This window comes from Urocitellus parryii, chromosome 7, assembly GCF_045843805.1.
Source record: "Urocitellus parryii isolate mUroPar1 chromosome 7, mUroPar1.hap1, whole genome shotgun sequence".
NCBI lineage: Eukaryota > Metazoa > Chordata > Mammalia > Rodentia > Sciuridae > Urocitellus > Urocitellus parryii.
In genome coordinates this window covers 164,904,683-164,930,762 of record NC_135537.1, presented here as the reverse complement: position 1 = coordinate 164,930,762, position 26,080 = coordinate 164,904,683, and the positions used below count along the sequence as shown (strand labels likewise).

General features: G+C 45.6%; 1 protein-coding gene, 2 non-coding genes and 1 pseudogene across 3 annotated transcripts; 2 read left to right on the top strand and 2 right to left on the bottom strand.

Annotated features, from left to right (window-relative positions):
- Positions 1 to 150: 150 nt before the first annotated feature.
- Arl4d (ARF like GTPase 4D) lies at positions 151 to 1,659 on the bottom strand. Its single transcript, XM_026412424.2, has 2 exons — positions 1,591 to 1,659; positions 151 to 998 (listed from the first exon to the last, which is right to left on the bottom strand). The coding sequence occupies exon 2, from the start codon at positions 895 to 897 to the stop codon at positions 295 to 297; it is 603 nt and encodes a 200-aa protein (XP_026268209.1). The 5' UTR covers positions 898 to 998; positions 1,591 to 1,659; the 3' UTR covers positions 151 to 294.
- A 1,862-nt stretch (positions 1,660 to 3,521) lies between these two features.
- Positions 3,522 to 4,101, bottom strand: LOC113199458 (protein lin-7 homolog C pseudogene; annotated as a pseudogene).
- Positions 4,102 to 7,308: 3,207 nt separating this feature from the next.
- Positions 7,309 to 7,499, top strand: LOC113199460 (U2 spliceosomal RNA). The gene has a single exon (XR_003302961.2). It is a non-coding gene; the product is annotated as a U2 spliceosomal RNA (small nuclear RNA).
- A 12,494-nt stretch (positions 7,500 to 19,993) lies between these two features.
- On the top strand, positions 19,994 to 20,184 carry LOC144256324 (U2 spliceosomal RNA). Its single transcript, XR_013344094.1, has one exon. It is a non-coding gene; the product is annotated as a U2 spliceosomal RNA (small nuclear RNA).
- Positions 20,185 to 26,080: the final 5,896 nt, after the last annotated feature.

Sequence of the window (26,080 nt, the reverse complement as noted above, 5' to 3'; positions counted from 1 at the left end):
AACAATAAGCTAGAGAAGGAAAACAAGAAACAAGCTCGAGGTAGAGTCAGCATTTACATTTGTCTCCAATCTTGCAGCCCCTACTTCTCCAGAGGAGAGAATAAAGGAGATATGTGCAACAACATCCCCTCTCCCATCCCGTCCCCCAGTGTGGCACCAAAACAGGACCCCCTTGATCCTTGGTCCTTCATTAAGGTGAACAGATCCTGCATCTGGGCTGACCAAGAGGTCACAGGCCCTGCCTGGCTATCCAAGTGTACAGACCCCTAGTACATGGGGAGGAACAGCCTCAGGTCACCGTCTCTTCTTGCTTGCCCGGGCCACCTTCTTCCTCTTGAGGATCATCTCATACAAGCGCTCAAGGCCTGGCTGCAAGCCCAGCCCATCCACAGCACTGCAGCCCTGCACGTGGGTGAGCGTGGCAGCTGCCAGCTCACGGACTGCCAGCCTCTTCTCCACCTCTGCTGCGCTGAGTGCCCCAGGCTGGTCTTGCTTGTTGGCCAGCACCAGGACGGGAACCCCCTGGTTGTCTGAAGCCCGACTGATTCGATGCAACTCCACCTTGGCCTCTTCTAGTCGCTCAGTCTCTGCAGCATCTACTACAAACACCAGCCCATCTGTCCGGCGGGTGTAGGAGCGCCAAAGTGGTCGCAGCTTCTCCTGACCCCCAACATCCCATACTTGGAAGGTGATTCCGCGGGAGCTCCCCAAGGGCACCCGGATCTTCTCAGTGTTGAAACCTTTTGTGGGGACGGTCTGAACAAACTCCTTGAACTTGAGGCGGTAAAGGAGGGAGGTTTTTCCTGCTGAGTCCAGCCCGATGACTACAACATGCAGGGCCTGGAAGTGGGGCAAGAAGGAGGCGGTGGGCGCCATCTCAGTCAAATGGTTCCCCATTCTGAACTAAGGGGCAGGTCAGAACTAAGGAGTAAGTCTCGGCTCTCAGTTGAAGGAGGGGGCCTTGAAACTGCAGGCCAGGGGAAGCACAGCTGGGTTATCTAAACAGGGAAAGGTCATGGGAGGGGAAGAAGAAGAAGAAAAAAAAGACGTTTAGCAATTAACACACAACTTGCAACTTCTTGATCCTTTCCTTAACCCACCCTTTTGAAAATTCCTTTCATTTACTTATACTTTTTTTTTAAGCAACTGCAGATGTAACAGGGGTGTGCCCCACTCCCTAGGGGCCCTAGGAGAGGCGATGAAACCCAGAGAAAACCTCAGGTCCCAGGATACTCAGGTGAGGGGTGAGGACTAGATATCATGGAAAGTCGGCTTCCAAACCTTTTCCCAAGCTTGTAGCAGGGAAGCAGCTGTGTGACCTCCAATCCCCGGCCGAGAATCCTGGCGGAAAAGGAAAACTCGGGAAGTGCCCCCAAAATAAGTTCGCGTGCTAGCGCTCCCTGAGACGGGAGACGGAGTCCTGCTGGCACACACCTTTCGCGTCCCGGAGCCCCAAGCACGCCCCTTCTTCGCTGTGACCCTCCTGTTCACCAACCATTCTCTGTTCACCACAAGCCATTCTCGATCACTAACACCAGCTCCCCGGAGCCCGCTGAGGGCTGCCTCTGCACGGCCAGAGCACCTCTTTACCTTCAGCTCTCTCCCTGTGCCAGTCACGGATGCAGCCACAACACCTTCCTACGAACAGCCAGCTCAACGCCACCGCGGATTCTGCGGCGCTGGCTTGGGTCTTCGCCTTAAAAACCCTTAAGTGACGTCACGAGGCGCGGGCCAATCAGCGGCCCCGCGGCAGCGGGACAAGGCGTGGAGATCCGCGGGCTGCCGAGGTGAAGGCAGGGTGATGAACGTTTGCTCAATCTGTGACCGTTTTATTTGATATTTTCTACCATATTCTCATGTTTGAAATTAAACTCACGGGGTTCAGGATGTAGCTTGCTTTATTGAGCGCTTTCCTGGCGTGGGCGAGGCCCTGGGTTCAATCCCACCACCACTGCCCGCCACCCACGGAAAAAAACTGGAATCAAACCCAGGATTAATCGGGTTCGAAGGTGAGAGGCGAAAAGGAATGCGGCACCGCCTGACTCGAGGGAAGGGAAGGGAATGTCTTAATACTCGCAATACCATCACATCCTCTTCCCCAGGCAGTTACACTACGTGTACTCTCCTTCATCCAGAGGGTCTCCTCAGAGATGCCAAAGATGTCTATCTTTTCCTGATTCCGTTTTCAAACTAGTGCTAAACCCATTACCCCCATAGATCCTCATAATAGTTGATTAAGGATTCTTGTCTGTATTAAAACACACACACACACACACACACACACAAAAAAAAAAAAAAAAAAAAACACCTCTGAAGGTTAAACGTCTTTAAGGTCATGCATGGCACCAACAGCTAGTATGTGGATGAGCCCTCACCGCTTGACTATCCAGCCTCTCGCATTGGAAAGCTGTAGGGCTAGGCATCCTCAGCAGAAGTCCCTCCCTGTTGCTCTAGAGTTCAGTCCAGTCGCAAGCCCTCAAGGTTCTCCCTTGTTTAAATAGACTTTTTGACTTCATATTGTGCCTCTGCAGGAACCAGAAAGGCTATGGGAATATAGAGACTTCAAAGGGCTTACACTCTTAATAATAAGACAGGAAGGACTGACCACCGACAGGAAAGGCAGTGACAGGATAGGAGAGCACATGTATGGGCCTTAGAAAGTAGTGAGCTAAGCATTTATAGGACTTCAAAAGAGGGAAAGTGTCAACTGGAAGCGTTTGGAAAGATTTCGAGATATTCATTGTTCCTATTTAGGACCAATTAGGAGGGCCACAGGACTAGGTAGCATCACACCAACCACTGCAGTCTGCTACAATCTGGAAGCCTTGAATAAGGGATGTTACAAAGAGGCAGTGTGACCAAAAGGACAACAGTGATTATCTGCGGGGAGATAGGTAGAACTGGGGAGCGAGGTGAAAGCAAAGAAATCAAAGGAGGATGATATTTTCAGTTTTACATCAAGACTGGATTCTTTTATTATATAATTCAATATTAGGGTTTGTGTAAATGTGATTTTAGTGGGTTTTTCCCCCCAGAATTACCCTTATCACCTTTTACTTTTTCAGAAAAAAAAATGTATGCATCTCTGGAATCATAAATAATGTTAACACAGACATTTATAAAATGTGAAGGAGGATTTCACCGGAAGTTCGGCAATTTTTTTTTTTATAATCTTTGGCATTGCAGCCATGAGTAGGTCATAAGTGACATTTCTCTAATTAAAAAGAAAAAACAGAATATAAAGTGTTGTTTTGTTGTTGGTGGTGATGGTGATTTATTGGTTTGTTCTTTAATTTGGTACTAGAGACTGAACTCAGGGATACTTTACCCCTGAGCTACATCCTCAGTCCTTTTTATTTTTTATTTTTTAATTTTGAGACAGGGTCTTGCTAAAATGCTTAAAATCTCACTAAATTGTTCAAGCTGGCCTCTAATTTGTGATCCTCCTGCCTTAGCATCCCAAGTTGGTAGGATTACAGGTATGTGTCAATATGCCAGATTAGAATATAAAACTAAATGTATTAGTTCTGTTGCCTATGTTTTACTGATCTCATTTCAAAGTGTGACCATTTCTTTTAATATTTTAAGTATATACTGTACTACTAATTTAACCTATTCTTGGGCTAACTTCAGCAGTTCTACAGCTTTACCATGATGTTCTCCTTCGGCGTTGACTCCATTAACAGAAAGGAGTTGATCTCCTCATTTGAGGCCTTCATGCCTATCAACAATTCCACCTGGAATTATTCAAAATCTATAGATTGGAGAGTTTTGTTCCTTGCCTCTCATAACATTGAATAGAACAGTCTTCTGCTTTTGGTAGCTCAACAACTTGAGGATGAGAATGTCCTCCACTGGCAGCAAATCAGCGACTTGGCAGTTACATTAGCTCTCACTTCAGGACTGCTACTTATATCCATAGTCTCATAAACATGTTCATATACCTCTTTTACAGCATTACAGAACTCACTTTGAAGGACTCTTTGCAAAGCCTGAAGTTTCTGTGGTGGTACCTCTTCACTCCTTTGTAGTTTTTTTCAACAATTCAGTTGCTCTACAAATATCCCTCGGCAGGTGTACAAGTTATCCCAGCACCACCATCTTCTCCCTTAGCAACAGGTTTTTTGTTGCGGTTTTTGATATTTTGTACTGGGAATTAACCCAGGGGCAATTTACCACTGAGCTGCATTCTCAGCTCTTTTTTATTTTTTATTTCAAGACAGAGTCTTGCAAAGTTGCAGAGGCTGGCTTCAAAGTTGTGATTCTCCTGTCTTACCCTCCCAAGCTGCTGGGATCACAAGCATGAGCCACTGCGCCTAGCTCTATGATTCCTTTTTTGATGCACAACTTAAACCCATATGTATCCCATAAATATGAGTAGTCTAAAAAGCAGAAACTGAAGCACAGAATGGTTAGGAAATTTACTCAAGTTTACCCAGCTTAAATTGGCCAAACCTGGCTTTGAACAAATGTCACATTGGCTGTAAAACTGAAAACACACCAAAACTGAACAGTTTATTGTCTCCTTTGAAGATTCCTTAACATTTCTTCTATAATATCTCCTGAGATTGGCACCCAAGAAGGAAATTGTCACTTATCTGATAAAGGAAATGAAACTGACAGTCTCACCCCACCCTTTATCTTTCATGTTTGCCAGGGAAGGTGTTGATGAACAAATGGTAAGGAGAAGGTGGGGCAAGAAAGGGGCCTAGCTTGTCCAGATATCAACAGGCCCTGGGCCTACCCCAATCCCTGCCCCTGACTGAAAACTCTAGTCACTGCATCCCCACCCGCTCCTCGCCCCCAGACTATTCTCTACCATCAATGACTTCTGGGCAGCTTCACCTCTGCAGCCTTCTTCTCAAGAGATTACAGCCCAGGACCTAAGGCCTTGGGGGATTTATTGAGAGAACACTGGGACTTAAGCACAGTGAACATTATATATGGAAATACCTATTAGCTTTTAGGCATCATTCTAGATTCTGAGTGAAACAGACAAGGACCTGCCCTGATGGAATGTAAATTATAATGGAGAATGGGGAGAGTTAATGAATAAAAAATCAGATAGTGAGACATTCTGTGGAGGAAAAGAAAATAGAGAAATGTGTGGGAGCATGCCTGGGGAACAAGAGCTAATTGAGACCCGAGGATGGTGCTCAGGAGGACCTTACAAAGAGGTGACACCCCTGGGTTCAATACCTGGTACAAACACACACACACACACACACACAAAAAAAAAAAAAAAAAAAAAAAAAAAGGGAGGGAGGGAGGGAAAGAAGGAAGGAAGGAAGAAAAAGAAAGGAGGGATGGAGGGAAGAAAATAAAATAAAACACAAACTGCCTTTCTGAACAAGTAGGGTGGGGAGGAATGTGTAAAGGGAGACACTAGCTACTCTTCGCCCTAACAAGAGCTGTTTCCAAGGCAACTATGCCCAAACCCTGTACCCAAAGCCAAGGATTGGAAAGGAGCAGATGCTGCCGCCTGGCGGATGTGTTTGTCACAGAAGAAAAGCAGAGTACAGGGTACAAGTTTTCAGTGGCTTTGCCTCCTTCCGAAGTGACACCTTCTCTCTAACTAAAATACAAAAATAGGGCTGGGGATGTGGCTCAGTGGTCGAGTGCCCCTGAGTTCAACCCCAGTACCAAAAAAGAAAAAAAAAAAAAAAGAGCTGGGGATGTAGCCCAGCCACCAGGTGAGAACTAGGGAGAAAGGAAACGTCAGGCAGAGGCAGCGGTAGGGGAGGAAGCACAGGACAATGATCATTTTAACAAGCGCCACAGAAACGGGTTCTGGAACCGGGGAGAATCCCTCCCTCTGCACTGCGGGGCTCACCCCACCTGAAGAGCTTGCAGCCTTCTGCCTTGCAGAGAAGACCTCTGGATCACCCTGACTCAGAACAAGCCTCTGTAGACGGGTCAGGTCTGAAGCTGGTCTTCCTCTTCGCTGGCAAAGAACGAATTAAAAACCTTACAGTCAGGGCTGGGTTGTGGCTCGCCTAGCACGCGGGAGGCCCTGGGTTTGATCCTGGGCACCAAATAAAAATAAATAAATTAATTAATTAAAAGAAATCATCAAGAATATCTCAAAGGATTGAAATTATAAAAACAACAACAAAACATACATTCTGGGCATCTTCTGCGAATGCCTTGCAACGGTGTCCTCGGGAAAATTGGGCCCGTTCACAGTCAACAACTCCCTTGGGCAGACAGCCCCCTCTAACTGCCCAGTCCCAGTCCCCCGGGGTTCTGCTTTTTTTTTTTTTTTTTTTTTTAAGGAGCAAAAGATAATATTTATTCAAGCCTAAGCATGTTATATATACTAAATAATGTCACACCTGGGTTCTCTCAAATAATGTCAGTTTTAATATTCTCTTCTTCCATCCCACTCCAGAGGCATCACTGATAGGTTTTACGTTAGACTTTACAATTCTCTTTCCACACAATCCTTTATACTCATAATATATATCTATGAAAAATAAATATTATTAAGTATATTTTAAAATTAAATTAATAACAGTGTAGTCCAAATCCTGTCTCTCCTCAGATCTTGCTTTTTTCTTATTTTTTTCTTTTTTTACTTATTCATCTATTTATTTATTTATTTATTTATTTATTTATTACATGACAATAGTGAACTGCATTACATTCATAAATATCCATTCACAGCATAATTTTTCGTAACTGTATATAAAGAATGTTCACGCCAAATTATGCCATTACACATGAGCTCTCTTATATTTTTTTGCATACAATTCTTTTTTTTTTTTTTTTTAATATTTATTTTTTAGTTCTCGGCGGACACAACATCTTTGTTGGTATGTGGTGCTGCTGAGGATCGAACCCGGGCCGCACGCATGCCAGGCGAGCGCGCTACCGCTTGAGCCACATCCCCAGCCCCGCATACAATTCTTTATACACCTTTATATCACAATTTATCATATCTCTGTTTGTATATAATGTATGTTGACAAATATTCACATTCACATCTTCATACCGAGGTTCTGTTTTTGTCAGTGGGTGCATCCAAGAGAGGAAGTCCCTGGAGGTAGCCACGCCTTCCCGGGGAAGGGGCGGGGCATGCAAAGTAGTTGAGGGCTCCTCGGCCCTGAAACGCCGGAGCCGCTAGAGATTGTTAAAATTGCTTGTTCCAGGTGGGGCCAATAGTGACCTGCACGCGGGCCCAGTGGATCCCGTGGGAGTCCGAAAGAGACACGGGGAAAAGAGAGTAGGAGTAGGCATGGCGGCGCTCACCGCGAGTTGAAAGTGAGCGAGAGGAGGGTGGTGAGGGCGAGGGGCGAGTGATACGGTATCGCTTCTCGGCCTTTTGGCTAAGATCAAGTGTAGTATCTGTTCTTATCAGTTTAATATCTGATACGTCCTCTATCCGAGGACAATATATTAAATGGATTTTTGGAGCAGGGAGTTGGAATAGGAGCTTGCTCCGTCCACTCCACGCATCGACCTGGTATTGCAGTACTTCCAGGAACGGTGCACCCCTCTGGGGAACACAAATACTGGTTTAAAAGTAAGACTGTACACTGAACCTTAAATCTTACTTGCTTAAACCATGTTCTCTCTAACCTGGATTTTATTCAAATACCGCTGTTTCTCCTTAAGATTATTTTCTCAGGGTTGGGCTTACTTGTTGGCTTACCTGTCGCTTCCAGCTGCTCTTCACTTTCTTGAAAAGCTGGACTCTTTCAATTATGGTTTTCAGTTTTGTCTTTGACCATCTTGTCCCCTTTCCATTGCACACCTAGATTGCTACAGTGTGTTCCAGGAGGGATTGTCCTAGTGTTTCTCGATTTTTAAGGCTCACATAGCTAATTATTATTCGGCTTGTTAGGTCTGTGCTGAATTAAACACGAAGCCCACTGGAGACCCAACAACACCAGAGGCTGAGGCAGGAGGATCCTAAGTTTGAGGCCAACATCAACAGGTCAACAAGGCCCTAAGCAACATGGTGAGAGCCTGTCTCAAAATGAAAAGCAAAGGGCTGGGGATGTGACTCAGTGGTAAAGTGTCTGTGTTCAATCTCCAACACCAAATAATAATAATAAATGAGTCCACCTGGAACCTGGGCAAAGGTCATGAGCTATTTAACTCAGTTGTGTATTGCTGGTACCTGGGAATTGCACTTGATTGTGGTGACTGGGTGATGACAAAGATGTCAGTGCCCTCAAAAGTTTTATTCCCTACAATGTTAAAGAAAAATTATATTCCTGATACCTGTACAAGATGGCCAGGCCAGTTTGTTAAGATTCCAAAGGGGCTGTGGTGATAGATAGGTACAGGTAGGTACAGGGAATTGAGAGAGAGAGACAGAGAGAGATTTTTTACTGGAAATAAGCAGATGCTGCCTTCTGGTAGATGTGTTTATCACTGCCTGCTTTCTAAAAGCTGAGGCTCAGGCTCAGCAGTAGCACACTTGCCTGGCATGTGTGAGGCACTGGTTCAATTCTCAAAACCACATTGTATAAATAAATAAAGGTCTATGACAACTAAATATTAAAAAAAAAAAAAAGGAAGGCTAAGGTAGAGGCTGAAGTTTTCAGTGGCTTTTTTTTTTTTTTTTTAACATGGATTGAACCCAGGGATGCTTAACCACTGAGCCACATCCGCAGTCATTTTTTATATTTTATTTAAAGACAGGTGCCGGATTTCTGTTCTTTCGACTAAAAGGCTCAGGGGTCACTCTAGTTAAACTGGGCTAACTGGGCTGCATGAAATAACCACACAAGAGACACAAATACCTTTTTCTTTGGGGTTGCTGTGACGGCTCCAATGACCTTAAGGGTCTGCAGAAAGGGAGAAGCTATTCAAATGAGGCAAGGGGTCAGGTTTCAGGGGGCTGACTCTATCTTCATGATGTCCACTGTCAGCAGGTTGACTGACACCTGGGTAGGCCACACCCAAGAGCCCAGTAAGAGGAGGGGACACACACAAGGCACTTCCATGGAAGATTCTATCCTAAACAGGGTGAGGGATTATATTACAAAGGAACAGGTAAGCATAGCTTCACCCGTGGGGCTATAGCAAGACACACCCATTTCTGTGACTGAGCGCCTCAGCACCTACCTGGGGAGTGTAACTCAGTCACCCATAAGGTTGGCCTCCCACAGACAGGGTCTCAATAAGTTAGTTAGGGCCTCCCTATTTTGCTGAGGCTGAGATTGAACTCAGGGGCACTCTACCACTTCTGCTCCCAAATCCAACCCCAATCCCAACCCCAGCCCGCATCCCCAGCCCTATTTTTCTATGTTGATGATCCTCCTTTCCTCAGCCTCCCAAGCCTCTGGAATTACAGGATGTGCCACAGGGCCTGGCTGAGGTCTTCCTTTCTGGCAAAGCTATTCCTACAGTTTGAACTCAGGGATGGAAAATGCACCCTGCTTGACCTTTTTGTGTGAGTAAGTAATATTAAAATGAACATTATCTAAGCAAAATTTTAATGACATTCTCCATACATTTACTGAGGGCCTCTCAAGAGGTCCAAAATATGTGGAAGCAGGAGGAGGCTCCAGGGTAGGAAGATTAAGAAGAGCTCATCTGAAGCCACCTTGCAGTGCCAGTGGGGTGTCATCCACGTGGACACCTCAGTGCCTGAAATAAAGGAAAGTAGAAACTCAGGGAGGAGAAGGGAATTGCCAGAGGAGATTAGGACAGGCTGGGGCTGGGGCTGGGGCTGGGGTTGGGGCTGGGGTGAAGCTGGGGCTGGGGCTGGGGCTGGGGCTGGAGCTGGGGATTCTTGGAAGCAATGTCCAGAGGTGGCTGAAAATTTGAAGGAAGTGAAGGGTGGGGTCATCTCAACAGAGAAGCCAATGGTAGAATGGTTCTCTAGAAAACTTACCCTTTATGAAGGACTGAGCTGACATGGACATGCAGGAACCTGGGGAGCTACCAGAGGCAAGAGAAGATGGAAGTGATTCCTTCTGTGCCCTTGTTGGAGGGTGGTTTTTGGCCTCCCAGCCAAGTCCTTACCGAGTACAAAAGACAACTCCTGGGCCCTGTAGACACAAGTAAGGGGAGATGGCCCCAGTCCCAAAAAGAATGTGAAGACTAAGAAGCAAGATTCCAGGCTTGGGTTCAGGGCTTTGTGAGAAGCAGAATGGGGGCCTTGTCTGCAATTAAGAGATATTTTGGGCCAGATGATCCTCAGAGCGTAATAGACACTGAGCTCCAAATTGGGGTTCCTCTGTGATGGGGACCTCTCCCTCCCTGCAGGCTCCCGAGAGAACCCCAAATTGACATATCCTCACTGCATCCTTGTAGAATGTATCACCAATTTGCTGTGAGCCAGTCACTCAGAAAACACCCTCAGTCTGAATTCTGTCCAAATTGGAGAGTCTTTATCTAGCTAGCTTGTAGTGCTCCCTGCAGGACCTATCTCTGCCAGGAACAGTGCCGGGTCCGAGTTTTCTGGGGTTTATAAGGGGGAAAGAACCATATCCTCGAAATGTAGGTGCAGACAAGCAAGCAGGACACAGAAGCTTATGGGGCAAGGAATATGGAATACAGATATTGACTATTCAGAGTGATTTTGAAATAATTCCAGTTCCCTTCCCTGCCTCCTACTAAGGAGACCTCTATGGACTACACACACACAAGGGCACACTCAGCCAGAGCCTCTCTTCCTCTGTGCTCTGTCTCACCTTGTAACATGAATATCCAGGGTGTTTGTTAAGGCTAGAAAGGCAGGAGTTCATGAGACCTGGTGATGAAACAAGCATAAGTTACTCATCTGAAAGTTTCTTTTTTCTTTTTCTGGTAGTACTACTAAACTATACATCTACATCTACAAAATCAGCCTTTTTTTTTTTTTTTTCATTGAGACAGGGTCTCACTGAGTTGCTGAGGTTGGCCTCAAAGTTCTGAGCTTCCTGCTCCAACCTCCTCAGTATCTGGGATTACAGGCATGCTCCACTGTACCCAGCTCGTCCCGGAGTTTCTGAGGACAGAACACATCAGGACTGGACTTTTTATCATGTCTGGGGCCCAGGTACAAGTCTGATGGTCAGGGGCAGACCCCTCCCTGCCCCAAAACACATTCTGAACCCACCCTGAAGATTCGGAACTAGGAAGCCATGCTGTGGTTCCCTGTTCCCGATCTCCCAGGGCTCAATACATCTGCTGGTAAGCTACAACTCACATCCCACCATCCCCACTCCCTCTTCTGTCATCCTCACCGTGGAAGAGAGGCTGACACCATGTCAGACACCCTCTGTAGAAGATGACAGGCTTCTTTGCAGCCCCAGTTTCATACAAATTCACCCAGAGGCGGTAGCTACAGAGGTAGTAAAGGCTGAGGGTGCTGAGGAGGACTGGACAAGCTGTGGTGGCAGATAGGGATTCTGGAATCTGGGGCTGGGATGGGATCCAGGGGTTCTCTCCTCAGCCTCTCCCCTCCCAGGAGCCTCACTTACCAGGACCTGAGAGGTTATACAATTGCCCTCCAGCTTCACGAGCCCCAAGTGAGTCAGGCTGGGGTCCTTGCCTTTGGGAATCCTGGACACTGGACGGAAAATTGCACTGAGTAACCGGGTCCTGATCACTTCGTTGTGGTGGCCGTGGTGGTGGTGGTGGTGGTGGCGGGGGCGGTGGTGGCAGTGGCTCTGGCTGCAGCGGCAGAAGCTGAGCTTGTGGTGGCTGGTGCCGTGGCTGCTGTATTGGTGGCTTTGGCTCTGCTGGTGTTTTTGGCTGCGCTGGTGGCTTCGGCTGCACGGATGGCTGGTGCAGCTGTGCGGGGGGAGCCCAGGACTCCTCCAACTCCTGATATGTTTGGGATTTTTTCTCAGATCGATATTCCTCCATTTGGTGTTTCTTTGGTTGCTGACAAGAAGCTCCAGCCAAGTGGCATCTTCCACCCTCCCACCCCATCACCCAGGGGCCACAGAGGTTTGAGACAGTGAGGCAAGTGAATAGAGAGGCCAGGGTGGTTAGAAGCATCTCTGTTCCCTGCAGTTGGAGGCTGAATGGGGCCCAGGCTGCCTTCCCTCACCTACCACAAGTCCAAGAATATTTCCTGGGACTGTGCCACCCAGCACAGCCTCTTCCCAGGAGGTGGCACTGTCTGAGCATCTGAGCCTGGCTTGGAGCCGGGCACTGAAAGGAATTTTCATTGCCAGAGGATAAAGAATAACTCCTTACTTTGATTTTTTTTGGGGGGTGGTAGGGTGGGGGGGACACAGGAAATTGAACCCAGAGGTGCTTAACCACTGAATCACATCCACAGTCCTTTTTTATATTTTATTTAGAGACAGGGTCTCTCTGAGTTGCTTAGGGCCTTGCTAAATTGCTGAGGCTGGCTTTGAACTTGCCATCCTCGTGCTTTGGCCTTCCAAGCTGCTGGGATTACAGGCATTCCCCACTGCCACTGCCACTGTGACTGCCAGGTACCAGGTCCTTAATCTGAACCACCACTGTCCAATAAAAACAATGTATGCCACATGTGTAATTTTACATATTCTAGTAGCCACACACGAGATCAGGAGGAACAGATGAAAAAGGAAAAAAAAAAAATATATATATATATATATTCCCACCCCCCACCAGTACTGGGAATTGAACCCAGAGTGTCTCTAGGACTGAGCTACATCTACCGGCCTATTTCTTTCTTTTCTTTCTTTAATTTTTGAGATTGTCTCCAGAATTACCCAGGATGTTCTTGACTTGCACTCCACCTGTCTCAGTATCCCAAGTAATTGGGATTAGCAGGATAACACCAAGTACTGCTAATTTTAATATATTTTATTTAACCGAATACATCCCAAACCCGTGATCAATATGAAAATATTAATATTTCAGCCACATATAGTGGCACATGCCTGTCATCCCACCAGCTCAGGAGGCCAAGACAGGAGGATCAGGAGTTCAAAGTCAGAAACTTAGCGAGACCTAAGCAATTTAACAAGTCCTGGTTTCCAAATAAAATATAAAAAGAGCTAGGGGTGGCTCAGTAATTAAGGTCCCTGCATTCAATCTCTGGTACCAAAAAATAAAATTAATATCTTATGTTCTTTATTTTGATACCAAGTCTTCAAAACGCAGTAAACATTTTATACTTAATAGCACATCTTCATTTGAACACTAAATTTTCACCAAAATTGTTGATCTCTATTTCTTTTTTTTTCTTTCTGATCTTTTTTAAATTTCATAAAATTTACAGTAGAAAATGTAGATTTAGGGCTGGGGATGTGGCTCAAGCGGTAGCACGCTCGTCTGGCATGCGTGCGGCCCGGGTTCGATACTCAGCACCACATACCAACAAAGATGTTGTGTCTGCAGATAACTAAAAAAAATAAATATTTTAAAAAAAGAAAAGAAAAGAAAATGTAGATTTAGGGGGCTGGTGTTGCGGCTCAGTGGTAGAGCACTCACCTAGCATGTATGAGGCCCTGAATTCAATCCTCAGCACCACATAAAGATAAATAAATAAAGGTATTGTGTCCATATACAACTAAAAAGTATTTAAAACAAAAGAAGAAAATGTAGATTTAGACATCTGAGTCATACCAAACATTCGTAAAATTTTCCTAATATGTAAGTTGAATATTTGTTCTAAAAACTTTATATTTAAATTAATCAAATTTATATAAAATAGTAAACTCAGCTCTTCATTCTCACTAGCCACATTGCAGTAGCTCAATAGCCTAGAGGCTGGTGGCAGCTATATTAGACAGCCCAGCTTCAAAACCTTTCAGCCATGCTGGGCGCAGTGGCACATGCTGTAGTCCCAGTGACTTGGGAGGCTGAGGCAGGAGGATTGCAGGTTCAAAGCCAACATCAGCAACTTTTTGAGGCCCTAAGTTAGTGAGATTCTGTCTCAAAATAAATAAATAAATATATATATATATGGCTGAGGATGTAGCTCAATGGTTAGGCACCTCTGGGTTTAATCCTCAGTCCAAAACAGACAAACTAAAACCCTCCCAGGCCTAATATCCCTGTTCCCACCAGCCTACATCAGCAAAACTAAGGTGATAACTCACCACCACCACCATAGTTTCTCTGAGAGAACTCTAAATGACCGTGCTTCCCTCCTACCCCAGTATGCAACATTCACCAAATACCAGCCTTCTCCCTAGGGGATTGTCTTTCCTGGTTTCTTCCTACTCCATGGAGAACCCTGCTGGACCTGGTCCTTCCTATGTACCTGTTCTTGCTGCTGTTGCTGCTGCTGCTGCTGCTGCTGCTCAGCCATTAGCCACCTCCTCCGGTCCAAAGCCATCTGTCGGCGCCGGGCTTCCCAGTGGTAGGCACTACCCATGATGGTGGGATGGTGGAAGCCCCAACAGGGAGTGGGGGCAGGCAGCCCAGGACAGTGCCCCCACCACCTCTGTCACCTCCTACCCCAAATGCACTGCCTATAACCACAACCACCTCACAATGTGGCCACTGCCAGGGCAACTGGGCAGGTCCCCCACCCTGCCTTGGTGGGGGGTTGTTCTTCTCAAGGCTCCTGGTAAACACCTGTAAGTCTGCTAAATTCCTTTCTTTCTCTCCAGGGTCCTGAACAGATAGAAAACACTTTCCCATCTTAGAGTGAAGTCTCAGTGGGCCCCAGGAACAATTCTGCAGGGAAGTCTCCTCATTTTTCTTTCTGTCTTTTTCCCCCCTACTTCTCCTGAGAGGTTTCCAGCAGCAACCACTGGCCCTCTGTTGACCCTCTCTCCCTCCAAAGTCTCTGAAATTACTTTTCCTCACTCCTTTGTCTCTTCTTCCTCACTCTCCCCCTTCCATAAATGTCTGTGTTGAGTCAAGATAAAAGAAAATACAAAATCCACTAACCTTCACTGAAGGGTGGAAAGCAACCTTTGTATCAGATCAGCTCCAAAGAACCTGTTAATCCCAGCTGTGTAGTGGAGTTACCTTGGACTTTGGTATTAAACAGATTCAAATTCAATCCTGGCTCTGTCACATATTTGCTGAGGGGACTTAGGCAGACCACAGTCTTGGAGGCTTCCCTGTGAAGGTTATTGGTTGACCTCAAGGAATGCCTGGAAATACCAGCTCTCATAGTGGGGCATCCAAATATGAACAGCTGATAGGGACTTCACAGCTCTGCTATGGGCCCAGAGGGATGCTGAACCTTTTTGGATCTTTTTCTCCTTTGGTAAAACAGTTGCTGGTTCCTTCTCTCAGCACCAAGGAGTGCTGTTGTTTGCAACAATAGGTTTATGAGAGTTGCCAGATGCAATAGATGAAATAGAGGCTAGTTGCTGGATATCTATCTTGACAGCACATTTATATGCATATAAAATAACTCTAAAGGGCTGGGGATGTGGCTCAAGCGGTAGCGCGCTTTTCTGGCATGCGTGCGGCCCAGGTTCGATCCTCAGCACCACATAAAAACAAAGATGTTGTGTCTGCCAAATACTAAAAAATAAATATTAAAAATTCTCACTGTCTCTCACTCTCTCTTTAAAAAAAATAAAAATAAAAAAAATAAAGGATCTAACATAAAATAACTCTAAAAGTATTGCAATGGAGAGCCAGGTGCAGTTGAACATGCCTGCAGTCCTAGCTCCTCAAGAAACTGAGGTCTCAAGTTTGAGACCAGACTGGGCAATTCTGTGAGAACTTCTTTCAAAATAAAATAAAAAGGGTTGGGGATGTAGCTCAATGCTAGAGTGCTTGCCTAGCATGAGTGAGCCCTGGGTTTAATCCCCAGTATGGCCAAAAATTAAAAAATAAATTTAAAAATATCTCTAAAACACAGGACTCAATGGAGACTTTTTTTATTATAAAATTTCACAATGTCTAACATGTCATGGCATTATTGTTTTCTGTACCCCTAAGAAAGCAAAGAAGACAGACTCTGTCCCATAATGGCAGCACAGCTTTCTGGGGCATCAAACATAAGATGCATCCTGTTTTCTGACATGTAAAAATGTGAAAGTGGGGGGCGCGGGGAATGTTCATCTTCGGATAAAACCAGACACCATCATGGAGTGTAGCCACCTGATCTGGTGGCTCTGAACAGGAAGGCTGGGCTTTGAGCCTCGGTCTGTCCACCACCTGGTGTCCTTGACTTTCTCTCTCTAGACCTTGGTTTTATCATGGGACAGGTAAGCAGAAAATGGATAAATGCCCTTCTGGCATGGACTGCCTTTGCTGCTCTCTGCTGCCCCCACTGCTGAGAAAAGGGAATCGCGTCTCGTTGGCACAGCTCCCCTAGGGGTGGTGAAGCTCAAATAAAGGCACCAGCGGACCCCCTTATTTTAAGAACTAGACCAAGCTCCCCATGTTTGGCCCTCAGCACCCACGTGTCCAGCTTCTTGAATCAGTTCCCCCCACAGCTGAGGTGGGCTCGGTTCCATCCTTAGTATCTTGAGGAAAAAAAATAGTGCCTGACATTCATAATTGAGTGCCCACCGTGTGCCAGCCAATCACCTTCAGCAACTGTCCCAAGAAACAAATAAAAAAGACTGTGTATTTTACTCAGTGGTAAAATGCCACTTGGTTCAATCCCCAGCACCAAACAATAAATCTTTTCTTCTAGATTTTTGAAATCTATACTACATTATTGTTATCCATAGTCACCCTACTTTGCGATGGCATGTTTTTCTTTCTTTCTTTCTTTTTTGTTTTTTTAAGAGAGGAGAGAGAGAGAGAGAGAGAGAGAGAGAGAATTTTTAATATTTATTTTTTAGTTCTCGGCGGACACAACATCTTTGTTGGTATGTGGTGCTGAGGATCGAACCGGGCCGCACGCAGGCCAGGCGAGCGCGCTACCGCTTGAGCCACATCCCCAGCCCTCTTTTTTTTTTTTTTAAAGGACTCTCATGTTCATTTTACATCAGACCCCCACAAATTATGGAGTCAGTCTATATATTGTTGCGAGACCCGAGTAATTATCTAGATAGAACAGTTGCAGTCCTATCTCAAAACACAAAGATAATACCAACTGGGTCAAAAATTCAAAGTGGAAAAAAATGGAACTATAGGGCTGAGGCAGTAGCTTATTGGTAAACAGCTGAACTAGCATACCCAAAGCCCTGAGATCAATCCTTAGTATAGGAAAAAGAAAAAATCTAGGGGGAAAAACTGAGAAAATTCACTTTAACTGGAAGGTTTTTTAATGATGTCTCAAACTTCAGAAAATATGCAAGAAAAGAATAATTATTTGACTGACTACACTAAAACACACACACACACACACACACAAACCCCAAAATCTCCATAAGGGGCTGGGGTTGTGGCTCAGTGGCAGAACACTTGCCTCTCACTTGTGAGGCACTGGGTTGGATCCTCAGCACCACACGAAAATAAACAAAATAAAGATATTGTGTGCATGTATACCCAAAAAAAATTTTTTTTTAAATCTCCATAATAAAAACTTAAAATAACACACAAGATAACAAAGGTACCAAATTAAGAAAAAAAATACAATATATACTACAGAAAAAGTATCTTTCTAAAATATAAAGATCTCCCAGAAATAATTATAAAAGACAAACTGCAGGGGCTGGAGATGTGGCTCAAGTGGTAGCGCGCCCGTCTGGCATGCGTGCGGCCCGGGTTCGATCCTCAGCACCACATACAAACAAAGGTGTTGTGTCCGCCGATAACTAAAAAATAAATATTAAAATTAAAAAAAAAAAGACAAACTGCATTTAGGAAGGGGAATGCACAAAGGCCCAAAACAGACAGTATATCTATACACACACAAGAGCAATTATTAAGCAAATATAAAAATTAGGGCTGGGGTTGTGGCTCAGCAATAGTGTGTTTGCCTAGCATGGGAGAGGCCCTGTGTTCAATCCTCAGCACCACATAAAAATCAATAAAATAAAGGTATTGTGTCCAACTACAACTAAAAAATAAATATTTTTTAAAATTAAATAAAAAATGGGCTCAGTTTAGCTCAGAGGTAGAGCATTTGCCTAGCATGCACAAGACCCTATATGATAGAGGAAGATGAATGGAAAAAAAAAGAAAGCCAGGCAAGGTAGGACAAGAAGTAAGAATGCCCAGGACAGGCAGGGGGAGATTCTGTAAGATGGATATTATTCCTATTTTGCAGAAGAGAAGTGGCTTTCTCTGGCATGCACTTACCAAATTCCTACACACTCTGCATTTCCCCTTGTAGCTTCATAAGGAGCCTACTTAGAGAAGTGTTATCATCCCCGCTATACAGTATTAAAAAATAAAGACTCTGGGCACAGTGGTTCACACTTGTATCCCAGCCACTTAAGAGGCTGAGGCAGGAGGATCGCAAGTTCAGGGCAGCACCGGGAACTTAGCAAGACCCTGTTTCAAAATAAAAACTAAAAAGAGCTCCGGATGTGGTTCAGTGGTGAAGCACCCTTAATTCAATCCCCACACACAAATAAAACAAAAAGTGAAGACACCCCACCCCATGTAGTTAAAAGAAACATAGGACCAAATTCTGATGGTGTTTCATATTAGCTGTGTGACCTTGACCAATTGCTTAGGTTTTCGGAGCTAACTTCTTAGCCTATGAAGTGAGCCTGCTAAAGATAAGTGAGTCATATGTGTAATATTAAATTATCCAGAAGGCACGGATTATGTGTACAATTAAGGAAGATTTTATTTTTTTCGATATTGGTGGTAATTATAGCAATATATTCATTTGTGTGTGTGTGTGTGTGTGTGTGTGTGTGTGTGTGTGTGTGTGTGTAAGAGAGAGAGAGAGAGAGAGAGAGAGAGAGAGACACCTTCTTATGGAAGGCATCCTGAAGGAGGAGAATCCCAAACGGAGTCCTCTCTGCCATTAAGAAGTGACTGGGAGCTGGGGTTGTAGCTCAGTTGTAGCTTGCCTAGCATGTGTGAGGCACTGGTTTCGATTCTCAGCATCACATAAAAATAAAATAAAGGGGGGAAAAAAGGGACTGAGCCGGGCACTACAGCGCACCACTGCAATACCAGCAACTCAGGAAGTCAAGCCAGGAGGATCCCAGTGTGCGGACAGCCTCAGTAATTGAGCGAGGCACTAGGAAACTCAGTGAGACCCTGTCTCTAAATAAACTACAAAAATAGGGCTGGGGATGTGGCTCAGAGGTCGAGTGCCCCCGATTTCAATACCTGGTACAAAAAAAAAAAAAAATTAAAAAAAAAAGAGCTGAGGATGTAGCCCAGCCACCAGGTGAGAACCAGGGAGAAAGGAAACCTCGTCGGGAAGAGGCAGCTGTAGGGGACCAAGCTCTGGACGACGATCATTTTTAAAGCGCCAACCGGCACAGGTTCTGCAGCTGGGGGGAATCCCTCCCTCTGCCCTGCGGGGCTCGCCCCACCTGAAGAGCTTGCTGCCTTCTCCCGCTGTCAGCCACCAGCCTTCCCCCTTGCAGACAGGACCTCCAGACCGCCCTGACTCAGAACAAGCCTCTCCCAGAAGGGTCAGGTCCGAAGCTGGTCTTCCTCTTCGCTGGCAAAGAACAAATTAAAACCATACAGTCAGGGCTGGGTAGTGGCTCGCCTAGCACGCGCGAGGCCCTGGGTTTGATCCTCGGCACCACATAAAAATAAATAAATACAAGAAATCATCAAGAATATCTTAAAGGATTGGAATTATAAAAACAACAATAACAATTATAAAACAACAACAAAACATACAGCCTGGGGGGTGTTTTGTAAATGTCTCCCAACGGCGTCCTTGGGAAAATTGGGCCCGCTCACAGCTCTCTCTAGCTGCCCAGTCCCAGTCCCCCCCGACCCCCAAGGTTCTGTTTTGTCAGTGGGTGGTGGCGAGAGAGGAAGTCCCTGGCGGTAGCCACGCCTCCCCGGGGAAGGGGCGGGGCATGCAAAGTAGGGGAGGGCTGCTCAGTCCCGGAACGCCGGAGCCACGACGGACTGTTAAAATTCCTAGTTCCAGGTGGGGCCAATGGTGAATCTGCACGCGGGGGCAGTGGACCCCTTGCGAGCCCGAAGGAGACATGGGAGAAAGAGAGTCGGGGGTAGGCGTGATGGCGCTCACCGCGAGTTGAAAGTGGGCGAGCGGAGGGCGGTGAGGGCGAGGGGCGAGTGATACGGTATCGCTTCTCGGCCTTTTGGCTAAGATCAAGTGTAGTATCTGTTCTTATCAGTTTAATATCTGATACGTCCTCTATCCGAGGACAATATATTAAATGGATTTTTGGAGCAGGGAGTTGGAATAGGAGCTTGCTCCGTCCACTCCACGCATCGACCTGGTATTGCAGTACTTCCAGGAACGGTGCACCCCTCTGGGGGAACGTAAATACTGGTTAAATCAGGGTGTTCCTTCAAGGCTTCTTAAGCTCTCTCTTCCCTGGTTCTTATTGAGACACCTTTCTTTCCTCTCTCCGTGTCATGTTAAGATGTCTTTGTCTTTTTTACCGCTGTTTTCGCTTTCCTCACTGCTTCACAACTGCATAGGGAGCAAGTCAGTCTCACATGCCGCTTTCTGCTCCTTTTCACTTTCTTGCTAAAAGCTCAACTCTTTCAACTATGGTTTTCAGCTTTGTCTTTGACCATCATGTCCCCTTTCCGTTGCACACCTAGATTGCTACAGTGCGTTTCAGGAGGGATTGTCCTAGTGTTTCTCGATTTTTAAGGCTCACATAGCAAATTACTATTCGCCTGTTAGGTCTGTGCTAAATTAAACACGAAGCCCGCTGGAGACCCAACAAAACCAGAGGCTGAGGCAGGAGGATCCTAAGATTGAGGCCAACATCAACAGCTCAACAAGGCCCTAAGCAACATGGTGAGAGCCTGTCTCAAAATGAAAAGCAAAGAGCTGGGGATGTGACTCAGTGGTAAAGTGTTCAATCCCCAATACCAATAATAATAATAATAATAATAATAATAATAATAAATGAGTCCAAGAAGATCCACCTGGAACCTGGGCAAAGGTCATGAGCTATTTAACTCAGTTGTGTATTGATGGTACCTGGGAATTACACTTGATTGCGGTGACTGGGTGATGACAAAGATGTCAGGTATAGGTAGGAAAGGGGAATTGAAAAAGAGAGAGAGAGAGAGAGAGAGATTTTTTTACTGGAAATGAGCAGATGCTGCCTGCTTTCTGAATAAACGCTGAGGCTCTGGCTCAGCAGTAGCACACTTGCCTGGCATGTGTGAGGCACTGGTTCAATTCTCAAAACCGCATTGTATAAATTAATAAAGGTCTATGACAACTAAATATTAAAAAAAAAAAGGGAGGCAAAGGTAGAGGCTGAAGTTTTCATTTTTTTTTTTTAACATGGATTGAACCCAGGGATGCTTAACCACTGAGCCACATCCCCAGTCCTTGTTTATATTTTATTTAAAGACAGGGTCTCACTAAGTTACTTAGGGCCTCCCTATTTTGCTGAGGCCGAGATTGAACTCAGGGGCACTCGACCACTTCTGCTCCCCAATCCCAACCCCAGCCCGCATCCCCAGCCCTATTTTTCTATGTTGATGATCCTCCTTTCCTCAGCCTCCCAAGCCTCTGGGATAACAGGATGTGCCACAGGGCCTGGCTGAGGTCTTCCTTTCTGGCAAAGCTATTCCTACAGTTTGAACTCAGGGATGGAAAATGCACCCTGCTTGACCTTTTTGTGTGAGTAAGTAATATTAAAATGAACATTATCTAAGCAAAATTTTAATGACATTCTCCATACATTTACTGAAGGCCTCGCAAGGGGTCCAAAATATGTGGAAGCAGGAGGAGGCTGCAGGTTAGAAAGATTAAGAAGAGCTCATCTGAAGCCACCTTGCAGTGCCAGTGGGGTGTCATCCACGTGGACACCTCAGTGCCTGAAATAAAGGAAAGTAGAAACTCAGGGAGGAGAAGGGAATTGCCAGAGGGGATTAGGACAGGCTGGGGCTTCTTGGAAGCAATGTCCAGAGGTGGCTGAAAATTTGAAGGAAGTGAAGGGGGGGGGGTCATCTCAACAGAGGAGCCAATGGTAGAATGGTTCTCTCTAGAAAACTTACCCTTTATGAAGGACTGAGCTGACATGGACATGCAGGAACCTGGGGAGCTACCAGAGGCAAGAGAAGATGGAAGTGATTCCTTCTGTGCCCTTGTTGGAGGGTGGTTTTTGGCCTCCCAGCCAAGTCCTTACCGAGTACAAAAGACAACTCCTGGGCCCTGTAGACACAAGTAAAGGGAGATGGCCCCAGTCCCAAAAAAGAATGTGAAGACTAAGAAGCAAGATTCCAGGCTTGGGTTCAGGGCTTTTTGAGAAGCAGAATGGGGGCCTTGACTGCAATTAAGAGGTATTTAAGGCAGAGGTTCCTCAGAGCGTAATAGGCACTGAGCCCCAAATTGGGGTTCCTCTGTGCTGGGGGACCTCTCCCTCCCTGCAGGCTCCAGAGAGAACCCCAAATTGACATATCCCCACCGCATCCTTGTAGAATGTACCACCATTTCGTTGTGGGCCAATCACTCAGAAAACACCCTCAGTCTGAATTCTGTCCAAATTGGAGAGTCTTTAGCCAGCTGGTGACTGTTCCCTGCAGGACCTGTCTCTGCCAGGAACAGTGCTGGGTCCGAGTTCTCTGGGGTTTATAAGGGGGAAAGAACCATATCCTCGAAATGTAGGTGCAGACAAGCAAGCAGGACACAGAAGCTACAGTTAGCAGTCAGCCAGCCAATGCATATAATCACATCCTTCTTCTGAACACAACTAGTACAGAAACAACTTCTACTTAAAACAAGTTATATGACTAGGGTTAAATCTAGGTCACTATGGCGGAACTTCAAAATGGAGTCACTGGAGCTAAGTTCTTTTCAGTACTATTTCTTTTTTTCAACATTTGTTTATGTTAAGGTCTGTAAATAAGTCAAAAATAACACCTGGTATTTTGCCAGAGAAATGTTAGAGTTCATAAACCAGTCTGGATGGTGCCTGGCAAAATGTCAGAGGGAGTGGTTTGAGAAGTAACAAAAGCGAGCCATTAAGTGTGGAGATTCCTTATTGGTTGATGGATGTATCTAGTTTATGCTAATTAAGATAAGCTGTGCAAAATGTATAAATAGCTCTGTTGCCCTACAATAAATGGCTCCCATTCCTGCTGTATCAACATACACAAGTTATTCGTCACCCCCCCCCACAACCCCCCCCCCCAGCTATTTTGCTGCAGCCGGACTGCGGCAGTTTAGATGTCAACGGACCTTTATTTTACTCATTTATTTATATGCAGTGCTGAGAGTCAAAGCCAGTGCCTCAGCCATGCCAGGCAAGGGCTCTACCGCTGAGCCCCAGCCCCAGCCCCAGCCCCTTAAGTATGGCCAGGATACCTTAACATTACTTCTCCTGTTACCCTACCTTGTCTTATCTATTAATATCCTACATTTTATAGGGTGCTTACTGAGCCGAGCCATGATCTAAGTTGGGCTATAACAATTTAAGAAAATCAGCCACGAACTGTGTTAAGACACCTGTCCTCATCTCATCCCCCCTGAAGTTTGGAGTCCTATAAGGTCTTGCCATAGATCAGTGTGGGAGGCCAACCTTACACGTGACTGACTTACACTCCCCCGCTGGGTGCTGAGGCTCAGTCACAGAAATGTGGCACCCTTCTTGGGCGCCAGGGTCGGTGTCCTCTGCATGGGTGTGTCTTGCTACAGCCCCATGGGTGAAGCTACGCTCACCTGTTCCTTTGTAATAGAACCCCTTGCCCTGTTTAGGATAGAATCTTCCATGGAAGTGCCTTGTGTGTGTCCCCTTCTCTTACTGTGCCCTTGGGTGTGGCCTACCCAGGTGTCAGTCAACCTGCTGACAGTGGACATCATGAAGATAGACTCAGCCCCCTGAGACCTGACCCCTTGCCTCATTTGAATAGCTTCTCCTCAATAAAAGGGGTCAGCGCGTGTGCTCTAGCTCTCTCTCTTTCTGCAGACCCTTGAGGTCAGAGGAGCCATCACAGTGACCCCAAAGTGTCACTGTGTCTCTTGTGTGGTTATTTTGTGCAGCCCAGTTAGCCCAGTTTTTTTTTTTTTTAAATCCTTCAGTTTTTTGTTTTTTTTTAATATTTATTTTTTAGTTTTCAGCGGACACAACATCTTTGTTTGTATGTGGTGCTGAGGATCGAACCCGGGACGCACGCATGCCAGGCGAGCGCGCTACCACTTGAGCCATATCCCCAGCCCCAGTTAGCCCAGTTTAACTAGAGTGACCCCCGAGCCTTTTAGTCTCGAGAAAAGAAACCCGGCAGATCAGTGTCAGGGAACGGGGGCCAGGGAGGCCCTGTGGGTTTGGTGATTGCCTATGAGCTTTGAGGAAATGCTGGCCAGGGCATAGTGGACTAGAAGACAGACTAAGGGGCAGCGTGGCTGCAGGGACAACCATGTGGACATTTATTCTTTCTTCTTTCTTCTTCTTCTTCTCCTTCTTTTTTTTTTTTTTTTTTTTTGACAGAAGGGATTGAAGTCAAGTGCACTTACCCACTGAGCCACATCCCCAGACCTTTTAATTTTTGTTTATTTTGAGACAGGGTCTCACTAAGTTGCTTAGGGCTTCACTAAGGCTGGCTTTGAACTCCTGATCCTCAGTCTCCCAAGTCTTTGGGATCACAGGGCCTGTGCCACTATACCAGGTCATGTGGACATTTCCGTTGGGCTTCTGTCTCAAAATTCAAAAGCCATAAAAGAAAAATGTAAATTGACTATTTTTTTCTTTTATATCCATGACAAGCTAGGTGTGGTAGAGCACGCCTGTGATCCCAGTGGCTCAGGAGGCTGAGGCAGGAAGATCACGAGTTCAAAGTCAGCCTCAACAAAAGCATGGCACTGAGCAACTCAGTGAGACCTGTCCGTAAATATAATACAAAATAGGATAGGGATGTGGCTCAGTGGTTGAGTGCCCCTGAGTTCAATCCCTGGTATGTCCCCACCCAAAGAAAAAAATCCATGGCAAAAAAAGAAAATAGAACACATGGGCAGATAGTAAAAAAATAATAATAATAAGTAAGTAACACATTAATAAAAAATATTATTTTGCACATAGAAAAAGAATGTAACTTTCTAATATGTGAATAGATCCTAGATGGGTGTGGTATAACATACCTCTAAGCCCAGAGACTCTAGAGATTGAGGCAGGAAGATCATAGGTCTGAGGCCAGCCTCAACAACTTAGTGAGGCTCTAAGCAATTTAGTGTCTGAAAAAGGGGAAGGACAGGGAATGTGTCTCAGTGGTGAAGTGCCTCTGGTTTCATTCTCCACTACCAAACAAACAAAAAACAAAACAAAACAAAGCACCTATGGGGCTGGGGCTGGGGCTCAGTGGTAGCGCACTCACCTGGCATGTGTGAGGCACTGGGTTCGATTCTCAGCACCGAGTATAAATAAATAAAACAAAGATCTATCAACAATTAAAAAAAAGCACCTAGAGATAATAATAAAAGACAAAATGCACATTAGGAAAAATAAAATGGGCAAAGGCCAAGCATGGAAAGTTCACAGGAAAGAAGAAGAGATTCTAAAGCAGATATATAAAATTAAATAAAAACTCCACTGAAAGGCAAATTTTCCCCTCAGGAATTGGCAATTTTCCAAAAATGTGATATCGTGCCTGCTGGTGAGACCCGGGCAACATGTACCGCTTCTCAATTTTCACTGTGCCCTTGGAGTCGGTGTCCTGCAACAGAAATTCCCAAATCTCTAGCCTGGTGCTGCAGCACTGAGGAGGTCACAGACACCCAGAGGAAGCCTCCCTAACATCATGTGCTTCTGTTGCCATCTCTTGAGGTGATCTGGTCTGTGCACACATGGGACAATCACGGTAAACCTCACGGCTGATCATGAACCAGAAAGTGGAGTCCCTAGTTTGCAAAGAGAGATATTCCATTCCAACGACCTGCACCCTCATGCCTACAATCCCGCACACCCCCTTGTCAGGAAAACCAAATCAGTGAGCAGAAGGCAGCCTGATGCACACAGAACTAAACAGGAATCATGGGATGGGGGAAGCCCACAGAGTCCCAGTCATACCAGTATATCTGCGAATATGCTACACAACCATGTGTCTATATTTCTATCTTGGGAATTGTCTTTTACCTTTTTAGAGGTACTGGGGTCCAAACCCAAGGGCCTCACTCATGCTGGGCAAGCACTCTACCACTTAGCTACATCATCCCCATCCGCACATTTCCTACGTACATTACAAAAGA

Excerpts from the sequence above, each read along its gene's own strand:
- Arl4d (XM_026412424.2), bottom strand. The coding sequence starts at position 897 with ATGGGGAACCATTTGACTGAGATGGCGCCCACCGCCTCCTTCTTGCCC.